The following is a 13,470-nucleotide window of genomic DNA, read 5'->3' as shown; positions in this document are numbered from 1 at the left end:
TCTGTTTTGTTAAGTGGCAGCATAGTTCCAGCCTGATACCTGACTGTCAACTGCATGCTAAAGAGTTAATGGTAAAGGTATAATGAGTAATGCTGAAGATGACATATTAAGCGCATGGTTAAACAAGCAACTGGTATGGACTTAATCATGAGTATTAGGGATGAAGCAGGACTGTTGGTTATCTGACAGCTGTTCTGGCAGGGTTGCAAATAGTAACTCAAATGAAGGTGTAGTGCAGCATGTGTAGGTAAAGTTTCCCACTTGAAAGATTATGATGAGTTTACTGTTATCTGAAATGAAAGCTGCATGGTAGCTTTCATGTGTGTTCTGCTGTTTCTATTGGAAAAACAGTAAAGAAATCCATTTGTCTAAAAACTGATTATTGGGTGATTATAATGTGTCCTTCATGTGTACTGTTGGCTATGATATGTGGTCGTGTGAGATTGCATATCAAATTATTTAATTGACACAAAACCTTGTGTTACCATAAGTCACAAAAGTCATAATTTATGCATTGCCGAGGGTTAAGTGGCAACAGTGCTAGTTTTACTGGCAAGATTAACCAAGACTGTAGTAACATATAAACCTGTCCTATGTTTTGTACTTCATTTTGGACAGTATTGGCCATTCTGTCCAGATGTTTTGACTAGTTATTCACTGATATCCGTGCCTGAAAACTAAAGGCTTTGTGACTTCTGCTTTGAGTTCCTCATGGTCTGCAATGCCAGTTATAGCTATATGGTGTTCTACACAATGTACCCTAAAGGTAGTGTGGGGGGTGATTGTCCCAGTGATCATGAACAAGTTATAGTATGTGAGCTTATTGTTGAGATGATATGATCTTCTGGATGCAAGGGAACTGCTAGAAACTGGTCTGACATATTGTGGGACGGAGTCTTCTCCTAAGAGTTTATGCTACATGTTGTGGAAGGTTGACAAAATTGGTCTGCCTGCCTTCTTTTGGGTTGTGTCACCCGTATTCCTTGTAGCACTTTCTAGAGAATTGTGTGTGGTGCAGTCTACTCATCCTCCACTTATGTACAAAGTCCCCCTTCCATGTCCAGCTGTGCTTCCATTCTGAGTATGTTAAGTCTTTACTAGCATTTGCATGGAGCTGGACATGGATTCAGTTTGTGCCACCATATTGTGCATTAGGGTCATCATGGCATTGTCCCTTGCCTGCACCATTCCCATGTATTCATGAAATTTCTCACATATACCCTGCAGTACTCTAACCATCACTACCTGTCTCTCTGTGGCAGTGGCCTTTGCCTGAAATATGCCATAACACATTTGCTGCTGGTCAACCAAGGTGTTGCATGTCTTGGTAGGTAACTGTGAAATATGTGTTAGCCTGGCACTCCTTTGTACAGGCATGTCAGTGGTTACTGTTAATATTGAAATGGTGCCATCTTCCTCAAGATGTTCTGGCTGCTCACAAGAGACTGGTGTTGAGAGATTTGTTTATGGGCATTGATCACAGGAATGCACATGAGGTAGTAGCATGCCTCCATCGCACCAAAGTGCGCTATATCTTCTGTATATCTGTGTAGTGTATAAGCAGTGAGTTGAGCTGTATTTTGTCATATTACCAGTTCATCGTTAATACCTTTGCAATAGTTTGCAGAACTTACCTATAGTTTATTTGAAGGGAGGAGAAATTAAAAGGAACAAAGTTAAATAATGTATTACTAAATGTCTTCAATCCACAACATGCATTAAAGTCCTTCACCTCATGATAACATAAGTAGTTTGTTTAAAAAAAATGTATATATATTAAGGCGTATACATGCATATGCATACAGATGCTCCATGAGACAAAAAAGGGAAGACAAAAAACTCTACAGGTGTTACTGTGGTAAGTTTTGTATGTATCTAAAAAAATGAAACACCTGATGAGAAAAGGTAGAAGTTCGTATGAGTGTTGTATTCATGTTATTAAATCATTGTTCACAATGCTTTCACTTTCACATCTAATACCTCTGATATGGATCCATGGTGATGTCACACCACAGAAGGTGATGTGGCTTCCAACCTGTTTCCTGTTTTACACTTATGCATTGCAGTGTTGTAGTAGCACTTCAGACAATGGTATCTGTTAAAGCCCAGGGTCAAGCCTCAAGCTGATCATAAAACGAGACAAAGATCCTCCTCTACCTGCTTAGGAGTCATACCTGCAGAAGTTGGGGCTGGCAACTGTGAGCTTTGAATAGGAAAAGGTTGATATTTTGCAGTATTGGGGGACCACCTGTTCTCTTGACAGGGTCCCCAGCTCTGGCCAACAGTGAAAGCACAGATATGATGACCTTGTTTTCTCTCTCCCTCACTTCCAGTTTTCCTCTCTTCCCCTTTCCAGCCTTATAAAAGACCAGTCAGGGTGTCCATGTAAGACCATCCACACATTCAGTAAATAAATCCATCTTGATGTTCAGCTTTACTTCTGAACAGCTGTGCTGAATGCCACTTTCCTCAAGTAACTGCTAGTGGCATATATGAGATTGCTCAGGCTCATTATCACTTTTAAATAATGAAAATAGCCACATAAATCATCACTTTACATTCATGCAGCTTCTGTTACACATAACCAGACTACAGTTTGTTTTATGATTCTTGAGACAGCCAGAAATTCTGTGGGTGTTTCTGCACAGCATTTCACTGTAATCACCTCCATTCACTGGTGCTGAGCACATTTACATAAATGCACAATGTTGCTCTTTGCCAGATACCCCTTTTGCATATGTGAACTGAGGGGCCATGAGTACTGCTCTGTAAGTGTAACTTCTTATCTTTTTCTGTGCTGCAGTTTCATACATTTATACTTTTGATCAGGTGTGGTAAGTATTAGGGTCAGTTACGTATTTCCAGAGCTAAACAAATATGTTACTTGTCACCAGAGGGATTAATCTTAGACAATTTATCTGATCATTTTCCATTCGTAGCCAGTGATTTAAGAGTAACTGAGCAGCACACAGCATTGTTGCAAGATGTACCCTCTTGCTAAAAGCCATAATCTGGAAATCAAAGAACCACCTACATTTTTTATAGTAGAAAAACTTTCCATGCCTACATTCATTCATTTATTCTCTGATAACAGCTTAATACAGTTCAGAGTCGGTGGGGAGCTGGAGCTTATCCTGCAGTTCATAGAGAGCAAAGCAGTAAATGTAATGCTGATTGGGGATCTAGCCCATTACAGACTCACTCACTCACTCACTCACTCACTCACTCACTCACTCACTCACTCACTCACTCACTCACTCACTCACTCACTCACTCACTCACTCACTCACTCACTCACTCACTCACTCACTCACTCACCAGCCAAAAGTAAGTGTATTTGCATGATCACAAGTTCACCTCTGTCACACTTTTAGGATGTGATATGACACTTGAATATCTAGTGATTACTCACACTGGCACAGAGGACATGAACATTTCTTGCACAGTGCCCTCAAGCTGGGAACTGAGTTATAGATGTTCATCGTGTTACACTGCTGCAGTCATTACACTTGGGTTATCCTGCCGTCAAGATGCAGCCGACGCCATTTTCTCCAGTCTTTCTTGCTGTGCGGTGCCCGAAGCAAAAGTAGTTTGCAAGTGCCGGTCGGCCATCTTCTCTGATTTTCATTCCGAATCCAGAACTTAAGTCTTCTACAAAGCTAAGTACCCCTTGGGGAAACTTTTTCTTGCCTCAGACCGATGCCAGTAAAAGTTAATAACTGTATTTCTTGTGGGAAGCAAATACCTCATAAGGATTTCCATTCCTATTGTATCCCATGCCTAGGCCCAGACCACAACGTCACTGGTTGTTGGTTTTGTGCTAGGTTTAACAAGCGCACTATTAAACGTCAGTTTGATTTTGCCCAACATTATTTTGATAGAAAATTCAATTATACCATGTCGTCAGAACTTCCGAGATTGGAATACACAAAAAGCGCAAAGACAAGGATAGGCATCCGAGGCCCAAAACTGATGACGAAGCCCCTTCTAGGCCAGTCGCCGGTTCTCCGGTTTTTAGCGAGGTGCCTTCGCAGCCCCTGACGACCGCTTCTGTAGAACCACAGGCCGCCTCTGACTCCCATGTGGAGATGGCTGGGCCTTCGGATGCACAAGCTATTCAGTCTACTGAGACTAACCTTTCAGAGGGATCCGGAGTATCTGACCAACCCATAGCTTCAGAGAGTGTCTTCAGACCCACTCAGTTAAGCATTAAACCCTCAGCTAAGTCTAAGCCTCCTTTAAAATCAAAGAAACAAATGCAGCATTCTCCAGGGCAGGCCTCCATGCCTAAGAAACAAATGCTCAAAATGGCCGAAGACCTAATCACTCTGAACAGGGGGTCACATCCCCCTCCTGATAAAAGGCCTAGACAGGATGCAGACTATGACTCATCCGACCAGGTGTCCATCTCTTCTGATTCATCCTCAGACTAGGATACTCTTTACCCCCTTATGAGGATTCTGATGCTGAGGAATCAATTGCATCAGCCTCACCACCTGAGGACTACTCCTTTGGGGAAACCCTACATACCATGAGGGAGCATTTCCACTGGGAAGGCCAGGATTACTCAGAATCCAAGAAAAGGCTCAGAGACTTCCTTTTATTACCTCAACACAGACCCCTTGCTATTCCGCCCATGTTAGATATTGTGGATGATGTGTATACTGACTCCAGCTTAAATCCTGATTCCTTACCTCCAGCCCTGACAGATACTACAGAGTCCCTGACTCACATAAATTTCTGTATAAAAGCCCTGTAGCTGACCCTGAAACTATTTCTCAGGGACCCAAAGGAGTTGGCCTCATCAGCCAAGAATCCGGTTCCCTCTGACAGAGATTCCAGAGCATTAGACAGATGGGGAAAGAAAGTATATACGTCTGCAACTTTAGCAGTGAGAGCCTTAAATTGCCAGTTTCACATGCTAAAATATCAGCATTTTTTACTGTCTCAGTTAAAACAAAAAATGCTTCCAGAATCAGATCCTCCTAATTTTAAAGAAATACAGGATTTATTGCATGCAGCTGAACACGTGGAAAAGCATACTTTGCAATGTGGTTTTGATTCTCTAGAGGCCTCCTGCAGAGCAGCAGTTACAGGCTCTGTCATTAGAAGACATGCTTGGTTAAAAGAACATACGTTACCAGATCATGTTAAAGCAAAATTATTGGATGCAGCTTTGCAGCAGGATGTGTTATTTGGAGTTAAGGCAGAACAGGTATTAAAGAAAATGGAGGATAAGGCAAAATCTATGCAAACGGTGAAGGATTTCTTACAGGTTCAGCCTCCTAGATTTAGCAGAAACTGGCCAACTAAGAAATGGTCCTTTCCAATTACAGACAGACCTCAAAGGGGAAGATATAGACGTCCAAGAGGTAGAGGTCAAACACAAGGTCCTTACAGGCCTCGACAATGGGTTGCATCAGGCCAGAAAGAAGGGGAAGACAGGCCCCAATCATATAAAAAGCAGCTCCAATGACTTCCCACTACAGCTGCCAAACAAATCCCTCTTGGCAGCCCCCTTGGGAGGAAAACTGGCACTCTTCTACCACAATTGGCAAATGATCACCAAAGACAAATGGGTTCTCAACATTGTATTTCAAGGTTACAGGTTCCACTTTCATACTCTGCCAAGGTTAAAAGGAATGCCAAATCTGCCACCAAATGGGCAGAGGCTCAAAAACAAATTACAGCACTCATGAATATGAGAGCTATTCAACATGTACCATCACAGGAGCAAGGACAAGGATTTTACTCAAGACTCTTTCTGGTACCCAGAAAGGACAAAGCCTGGAGGCCCATTCTGGATCTTTCATCTCTAAACACTTACCTGGATGTTCTGAAATTCAAAATGTTGACACTACAGCAGCTTCTTCCCATGCTGGGCAAGAAAGCTTGGCTCGTGACTTTGGACCTCAAGGAGGCATACCTGCATGTCCCTATCAGACAAAACTGCAGAAGATACCTCAGATTCATAGCTGGTTCAATGCACTACCAATTCTCTGCACTGCCCTTTGGCTTATCTACTGCGCCCAGGGTCTTCACAAAGTGCCTGGCACCAGTAATTGCATTTTGCAGACAGAAAGGAATTCAAATTTATCCGTACCTGGACGACTGCCTGATTCAAGCAGAGAGCAAGGACATTCTTCTAAAACATCAGGCGTTTGTAAAAAAGTTATTAAGTTGCCTGGGGTACACAGTAAACAAAAAGAAATCAAAACTAGTGCCCTCACAAGAGATTATATTCCTGGGTGCCAGCTTGAACACAACGGCCCAGATGGCTTATCTCATGCCAGACAAGCAAGAACAACTGACTCAATACTTTCAATTGATGGCAACAAAGACACAACTCCCTGCAAGAAAAATTCTGCAGGCCTTGAGTTACATGGGATCCTGCATACTACTAATTCCATATGCCAGACTGCATATGAGGAAATTACAATGGTACCTAAAGAATGTATGGTCTCAACACTGTCAAAGTTTGGAAACCGTTATACCACTAATCCCTTGCCTTCAACAGGAATTTCAATGGTGGGCTCAAGCTTGTCTCCTCAACAAGGGACAGCCTTTTACACAACCCACAGCCAGGCAAACACTGACAACAGATGCATCGGATTATGCCTGGGGAGCACACATGGCAGGCAAATGTATTCAGGGCACGTGACCCGCAGAACAAAGGCATCTTCACATCAATCAAAAAGAGATGCTAGCTGTACAAAATATCCTTATAGCTTTCAAGGACGTGCTGCATCCAGGACAACTACTGCTAAAGACAGACAACACCACAGTTATGTGGTACATAAACAAGCAAGGGGGCACTCACTCCTACCCCCCCCCCTATGCAGACAAGCTATGACCTTGTGGAACACGGCTATAAACCTTCAAGTTCATCTGCAAGCACAATTCCTGCCAGGAGAGAAAAACACACTAGCAGACGACTTAAGGAGAAACATCATGGATCCACACGAATGGAAATTGAATCCACAACTATTCAGAATGATAACACAGAAATGGTGGAGCCCAGACATAGATCTGTTTGCATCCCCAATAAACTGCCAGCTACAAAAATTCTGCACAAGGAGTTACCATCCACAAGCATGGAAAGTGGATGCCCTCTCATTCAGCTGGGAGAAACTACAAGTATATGCTTTCCCACCACTACCTCTCCTGCCAAAGGTACTCATAAAAGCCAGGCAAGAAGAGCTAAAGATGATCCTGATTGCACCAGACTGGCCACGCCAGCACTGGTACCCAATCTTAAGGAGCTTAGCACAAGAACCACCCTGGATTTTGCCTCAAATCCTACATCTGCTGACTCAGCACAACACTCAAATACTACACAGCCAGCTAAAGACCTTAAACCTAGCTGCATGGAAGATTCCTTAGTCAAGCAAGCAATGCCTCTCTCCAAGGCTGTTATGGATGTCATTCTGGAGGCCAGAAGGACTAGTACCAGGAAAGCCTATTCGGATAAATGGAAGAGATTCTGTGCCTAGAACCAAGCTCATAGCCTTGACCCTCTTGTCCCAAACATTCCTCAGATACTACAATACTTAACTGAGATGCTGGACAAAGGCCTCTCCTTCTCATCCATCAAGATCCATGCCTCTGCCATCTCTGCTCATTACAACACGGATCCACCAATTTTCTCTAATCCTCTGTTAAATCAGTACCTCAGAGGGGCTAAAAACATAAGACCGCCCCGTAGAGCACCTACTTCAACTTGGGACCTCAACTTTGTTTTGGAAAAACTAACCTTACTTCCTTTTGAGCCAGCTAACACAGCAGAATTAAAATATATCTCTTGGAAAACTGCTCTGCTCTTGGCAATAACATCAGCACAAAGAGTTTCAGAATTACAGGCACTAATGGCAGCAGAACCTTTCCTCATTTTCCACCTGGACAGGGTGTCTTTACGAACTAACCCTACATTTATGCCAAAGGTGGTATCCAGTCTGGCTCTAAACCAAACTATTCACCTGCCAACTTTTTATTCTAAACCACAGAATAAAGGGGAGAGACTACTGCACTCTTTGGACATTCACAGGCAGTTACACTTCTACTTGGACAAAACCAAAGCTTTCAGAAAATCTGAGCAATTATTGGTAGCATATGCTGCAGGAGCACAGGGAAAAGCCATTTCAAAACAGACTATCTCAAAATGGATAGGACATTGTATACATTTCTGCTACACATACCATGGAAAACCCGTACCAAGCAGCATTAGATCTCACTCCACCAGGGTAGCAGCCACTTCAGCTGCCTACCTCAGGGGAGTACCTACCAAGGATATTTTGGAAGCAGCAACTTGGAGTTCTGTACATACCTTCACCAAGCATTACCGCCTGCCTTTATACTCTAAATCCAGAGCTGGCTTCGCCACTGCAGTGCTGCAGGGCCTTATAGCCACCCCTAATGCCTTATAGAACCAGCCACCCTACCTTAGCTTTGGGATTCTACCCAAGTGTAATGACTGCAGCAGTGTAACACGATGAACATAGTACAGTTTTGTACCTACCATAAATGTAGATGTTCGAGTGTATACACTGCTGCAGTCCAGGTTACCCTCCCTCCTTCCCCGCTTATTGGCTGGTACGTACCTATGTCTTCTACCCTTACTACCTATGGGGAGTATGGGGAGTATTTGCTAGTAGCTGTAAGTTGTTTTTTGCTTTTCTTATGTATGTTTTATTAGCAATTGGAATTGCCTACCTATTTAGAGGCACCTGACATCTGGGGCAAGAAAAACTGAAGAAAATGGCGTCGGCTGCATCTTATATACCTCTGTCGCACTGAAGTCAGGGAGGAGGCGACAGCAGCCGACGCCGGACCAAGACTTTGGAACTCAGGCCAACTGGGGAACCGCCTGACAACAGGATAACCCAAGTGTAATGACTGCAGCAGTGTATACTGTTAGAAAAATATGTATTAATGTGTGTATTAGTAATATGCTTAGTGCATTCAGAGCCTAAAAGAGTTAACACATTTATTCTGTTTCATGCTGCATAAATCTGTACAAACTGCAGTTGCCTTTTGACCTTGTACTGTCAGCTAAATCTTGCTTGTGCCTTGGAAATTTACTGAGAAGCAGATGATTTCTGCTTGGGTTAGGAAAATAATGAATAGAACAATACTGCTTATATGAAACTTAGACAAGAAGTTCCGCTGTGCCATGAGAACATACACAGCTGTAGAAGTAATAGATAATTAGGACAAAGCCTGCTTGAGAATATGAACTGCAATCAGCATTTGCTTGTGTCTGTATTAGAAAAGTACCTTGAAAAGTAACAGTGTACAATAGACGCTTGTAAATGAAGTACTGGTCACCAAGGCCAGGTTGTTTTTCTAAAACGTTTCTCACAAATCTAGTCATGTCAGCAGAAAAACTGAAGTAACACCTGCTGTAGAACAATGCTTAAAGTTGTGTTTGATTACGTCAGCTTAGAAGGCCATGTCTTGTAAAACAGTATAAGAATGAACATACTTCCTGTTAGTAGTTAGACAGATCCTTGTATTTGCATGTTTTTGTCTCCTTGCTGCAAGTAAATTAAAGTGCCTTAACTGAACCTTACGTGTATTGGTCTTTGAAGTTTTTTCCTTTGACATATACACTTTACCATCTACATTTATGGTAGGTACAAAACTGTAGTTTATAGAACCACATGCTATGAGGCAACAGTGCAAACTACTGCACCACTGTACTGAAAAAAAGATTTGTGTTCTCTAAGTAAGAATGTCCTAGTCAGATGATAGAATTATAGTTTTTACTTCTGCTTTCATTTTTCCAAACAGAACTTTATTCACGGTAATGATAAACTTGATGCCAGCCAGTAACTTTATAGTAAACTCACAACATTAACTGTATACAAATTATCAAAATGGAATTTTACCGTATGGCAAACAAACAATTCTGACTTTATATAACACTAAAAGAGTGTTCCATAAATTAAAAAAACAACTTTGAGTTCCTTTTATAGATGGTGACTGTTATGATGATGATGATGAAGCCTAATCACTATCCTTAACTGACCATGGGACTAATGGAAAGGTGGTTATCCCATTTGGTCCACTTTTCTTTTGCTGTCATCCCCATCTTATTGTTTCTGGCATTACATTCTAAAACCATTAACTACTAAAAATTATTATGCCAGTCATTAAGGGCTTTGGGGGGAGGTCAATGTCTTCCACCTCTTTGCAATGCACTTTTTGGCTACCAGGCTTATGACATTTTTGAAAGTTGATATCACTCATAAGGAAGTTTGGACGTGTGAAAAACAGTAAAGAAAATCTTTCTTTGTAATGGTAACCTGGGTAGACCATACTGTTTGACAAATATCTTGAAGATGTGTTATGAAATCCTTTTACTACTGAACAGCTCCAAAAAAGTATGTACACCATCCCCATGCTCTACTGTATTACAATGTCAACAGAGAGGAGAAGTACCAGGGAATATTCTGCTTACCCTGGCATGAGTATAGAAATATCTGAATTGGCACTATCATCCAGCAAATCTGTGTGGCATACTTAGGTTTTAGAGTAGTCAAAGGTTCCTAGTTAAGAACTAGGCTAGCTGCCCTTGGGAGGCCATTTTTAAGCCTTGCCAGTTTCCCTTTTTATGCTCAAAACTTATCCCAATTGGTTATAGATTGGTCTTACCCATCCCATGGTTTATAATTATATATTATCCCTAATGAGAATAACCGGAAACCATGCCATAGAAAATCTGAGGGGCACACATATGACAAAAAGCATTCATGGGCTGCCTCTGTCCATTAGTAGTAATTAATTCCTCGGGTAACTTTTCTGCTTCTCATCCATAGATCTAAGTTGCACTTGAATGTGGATATGGATGAACTGTGTTTTATGTAGATGGGGAGTGTGTTCCACACCAGCTGTATCCTCTGCATGATATACCTATCCCACCCAAACCAATCTGTTGATGTTGCAGAAGAGGTTTAGATCCCTAGACCATGTATTTTTGATGCCATTTGACTTGCTGATGTGCAGTAAATCCATTAGTAATGGGTCGGAGGATACCTTGTATGCCAGATACAGGTCACCTTTTAGCAGTCTGTAGGATGCCGAGTATAGTGACAGGGCTTTGAGTCGGTCCATGTTGCATATGTTTAGAGCTTATATCCTTTTAGTAAGGTATCTTATTGGGTGTTCAAGTTGTAGAATATATCTGGACAGATACATGATGATGGGGGCATTATATTCAATGATTGCCTAAAGAGTATTAAGTAAAGGGGGACAGTGACATCCCTAGATCTTGACACCATCCCTTTGATTATAAGTTGTTCAATATAAAAGGACATTCTTACAGCAATAGACACATTTTTCAAATATTGGTTCACTGTCCACATAAGTTCTCATCTTCCAAACAACTGGTTCAGTCTGCTCCCCCTCCCAAGATTCTCTATATCAAAAGCAAAATGTGTAGTCCACATAACGTATAATAAGTTTATTATTTCTCACCTCCAGAAGGAACTTCTAAATGCAGGCGATGTTACCTCATAGTTTTATGGGGGGGGTACATGTTCTGACAACCCAGTCCACCTACTATGATTTACCTCTGCTTTTCATCCTTAATATGTGTATCTTCAGCCCTTAGAAATATGTTTACTACTCTTATTGTGCATTGTTGATCATACAAGTCTTTCTGGGCCCAGGGAGGTGTTTTTTACAAGAGAACGTGTACATCCTGCCCTAGTCAAAGGAAGGTAATCAGTGAGTAGAACTGTGCATTAGTTAAAGCCACTGTAGCTCTGTTGTTGACAGTTGTTTTGGTAATTACACAGGCCACAATTGGATACTAGTCTGTGTAAAGGAACCTGTAATGTCCTGTAGTTTACTTGCAGAAAGCTAACAAAATGTTGGCTTATGTGGTGACATATTTTTCTTATTAAAGAACATTTTGGTTTTGCTAGCTTATGTGTTATATTACCAACCAGGCAGTGGAGGAAAGATTGTGTGCCATGCTGAATACTGTAATAGACCAGTGTAGAAATACGACTGGCTCATGGCCAATGGTATGCTTCAGCTGTCTGCTAACATTGATGTTATTGTGTTGGAGAGGCGAGTAAACTTTTAGTGGGTCCTAATGGTGTTCCTCTCAGACCAGAACATGTATGCAAGGCAGCTAGAGTAAAGCCAAGAATTGCCACTGAATTTGCATAGTTTTCTTCGGAGAGAGATGGAGTTTGAGACTAGAGCGCAGAGTCTCCCATATTTACCACTTCTAATTTTCACAAAAGTTGTTTTGTTTTCTCATAATATATAACTAAGTTAAAGGGAAATAAGTGTTTTGGTGTTGGGAACCATTTAAAACATGGTCTAGTTGTTACCACCAGGTGCTACAGTTTAGAAAAAATCTTTCACAAATCTTATCTGTACTAGCTTAGGAAATTTTCAGCTACATCTGCTAACAAAAACAGTAGCTTTCTCATAAAAAAAGTTTCTTGAAGATATTTTGACTTTGTCAGATTTGTGTAATCCTATGTTTTCTAGTTTTTATAATTACTTTTTGTTCTCTGTCCACAGATATCCAGCTGGATTTGTTTACATTTTCATGGTTCTTTACTTCATCACTGGCTATGGTGCCAATGTCCAACTTGCACAATACATCTTTGCTGCTATCTACCTCATTACACTATTGCTTGTCTTCCGGATTTATGATCGCACACAGAAGGTAAAGTTAATTGGAACAGCTGGGCTGATTAAGTTTTACTGCTGCAATACATAAATATGTCTTTTTTTTTATTTTAACATGCTCTATATTTGTTTTTGCATTAACCAGCTAAGGGAAGTGGCCCTTGTCACATTTCTTTCAGGTGTCCATAAAGGTAAATGTGTAAATAAACATTTAAATGCAATTTCAGACATAAAGTTCAGAGTGGCCCTTAACTATTACACTTTTTGGAGGAAGGCAAAAACTGAAGTACACCATAAAACCCACAGGTAATAACTTCCAAACTCCTCACAAATTGTGACCAGAGGTTAAGACTGAACCATAGACTTGGGAGCTGTGAAGCAGCAACCGTCATTAATTAGGCTCCACACTACCCTGATTCTGCTTTAACCAAAATGGTATGATATAGATGGTCTTCATTGCATTCTGTATAGTAACAATAGAAACATATGTGCTTCTTAACTATTTTTTGTATTCTCATCTGCTTCGCTTTTCTTGATCCCAGAGCCTTCCTTCCTGAGTTCTGCACACAGCTGGGGCTAATAGCGAAGTCTGCTCCAATTTTGCTGGGGACTAGCAGGTATTTTGGAATGCTCCTACAGTAGCCTGATTTTTCTGGGAAGCACAGTGAGCTGCCTGCTATGCAAAGCATGAGTCTGAGTGGTCAGTTCACTGTCCATACTATTCTTTGCTGGTAGACATGCAGTTTTCAGTGGGCTCATACTTCTAGTTTCTCTGCTAACCTGCACATGTCTGGGTCTTTCTACAAAAGGCGCTGCTGT

At 41.4% G+C, this 13,470-nt stretch overlaps 1 protein-coding gene across 2 annotated transcripts in view; it reads left to right on the top strand.

Moving 5' to 3' along the window:
• Window positions 1-13,470, top strand: part of ALG3 (ALG3 alpha-1,3- mannosyltransferase) — a 526,609-nt gene that overhangs the window by 97,597 nt on the left and 415,542 nt on the right. For both annotated transcript variants that reach the window (XM_044070631.1, XM_044070632.1), the window contains exon 3: window positions 12,541-12,688. In XM_044070631.1, the coding sequence (XP_043926566.1) occupies window positions 12,541-12,688 (148 nt within the window). The remainder of the gene's footprint in view (window positions 1-12,540; window positions 12,689-13,470) is intronic.

The sequence above is a fragment of the Protopterus annectens genome, chromosome 4.part1, assembly GCF_019279795.1.
Source record: "Protopterus annectens isolate FY-2018-M chromosome 4.part1, PAN1.0, whole genome shotgun sequence".
Taxonomy (NCBI): Eukaryota; Metazoa; Chordata; order Ceratodontiformes; family Protopteridae; genus Protopterus; species Protopterus annectens.
This window is presented reverse-complemented; position numbering and strand designations above follow the sequence as displayed.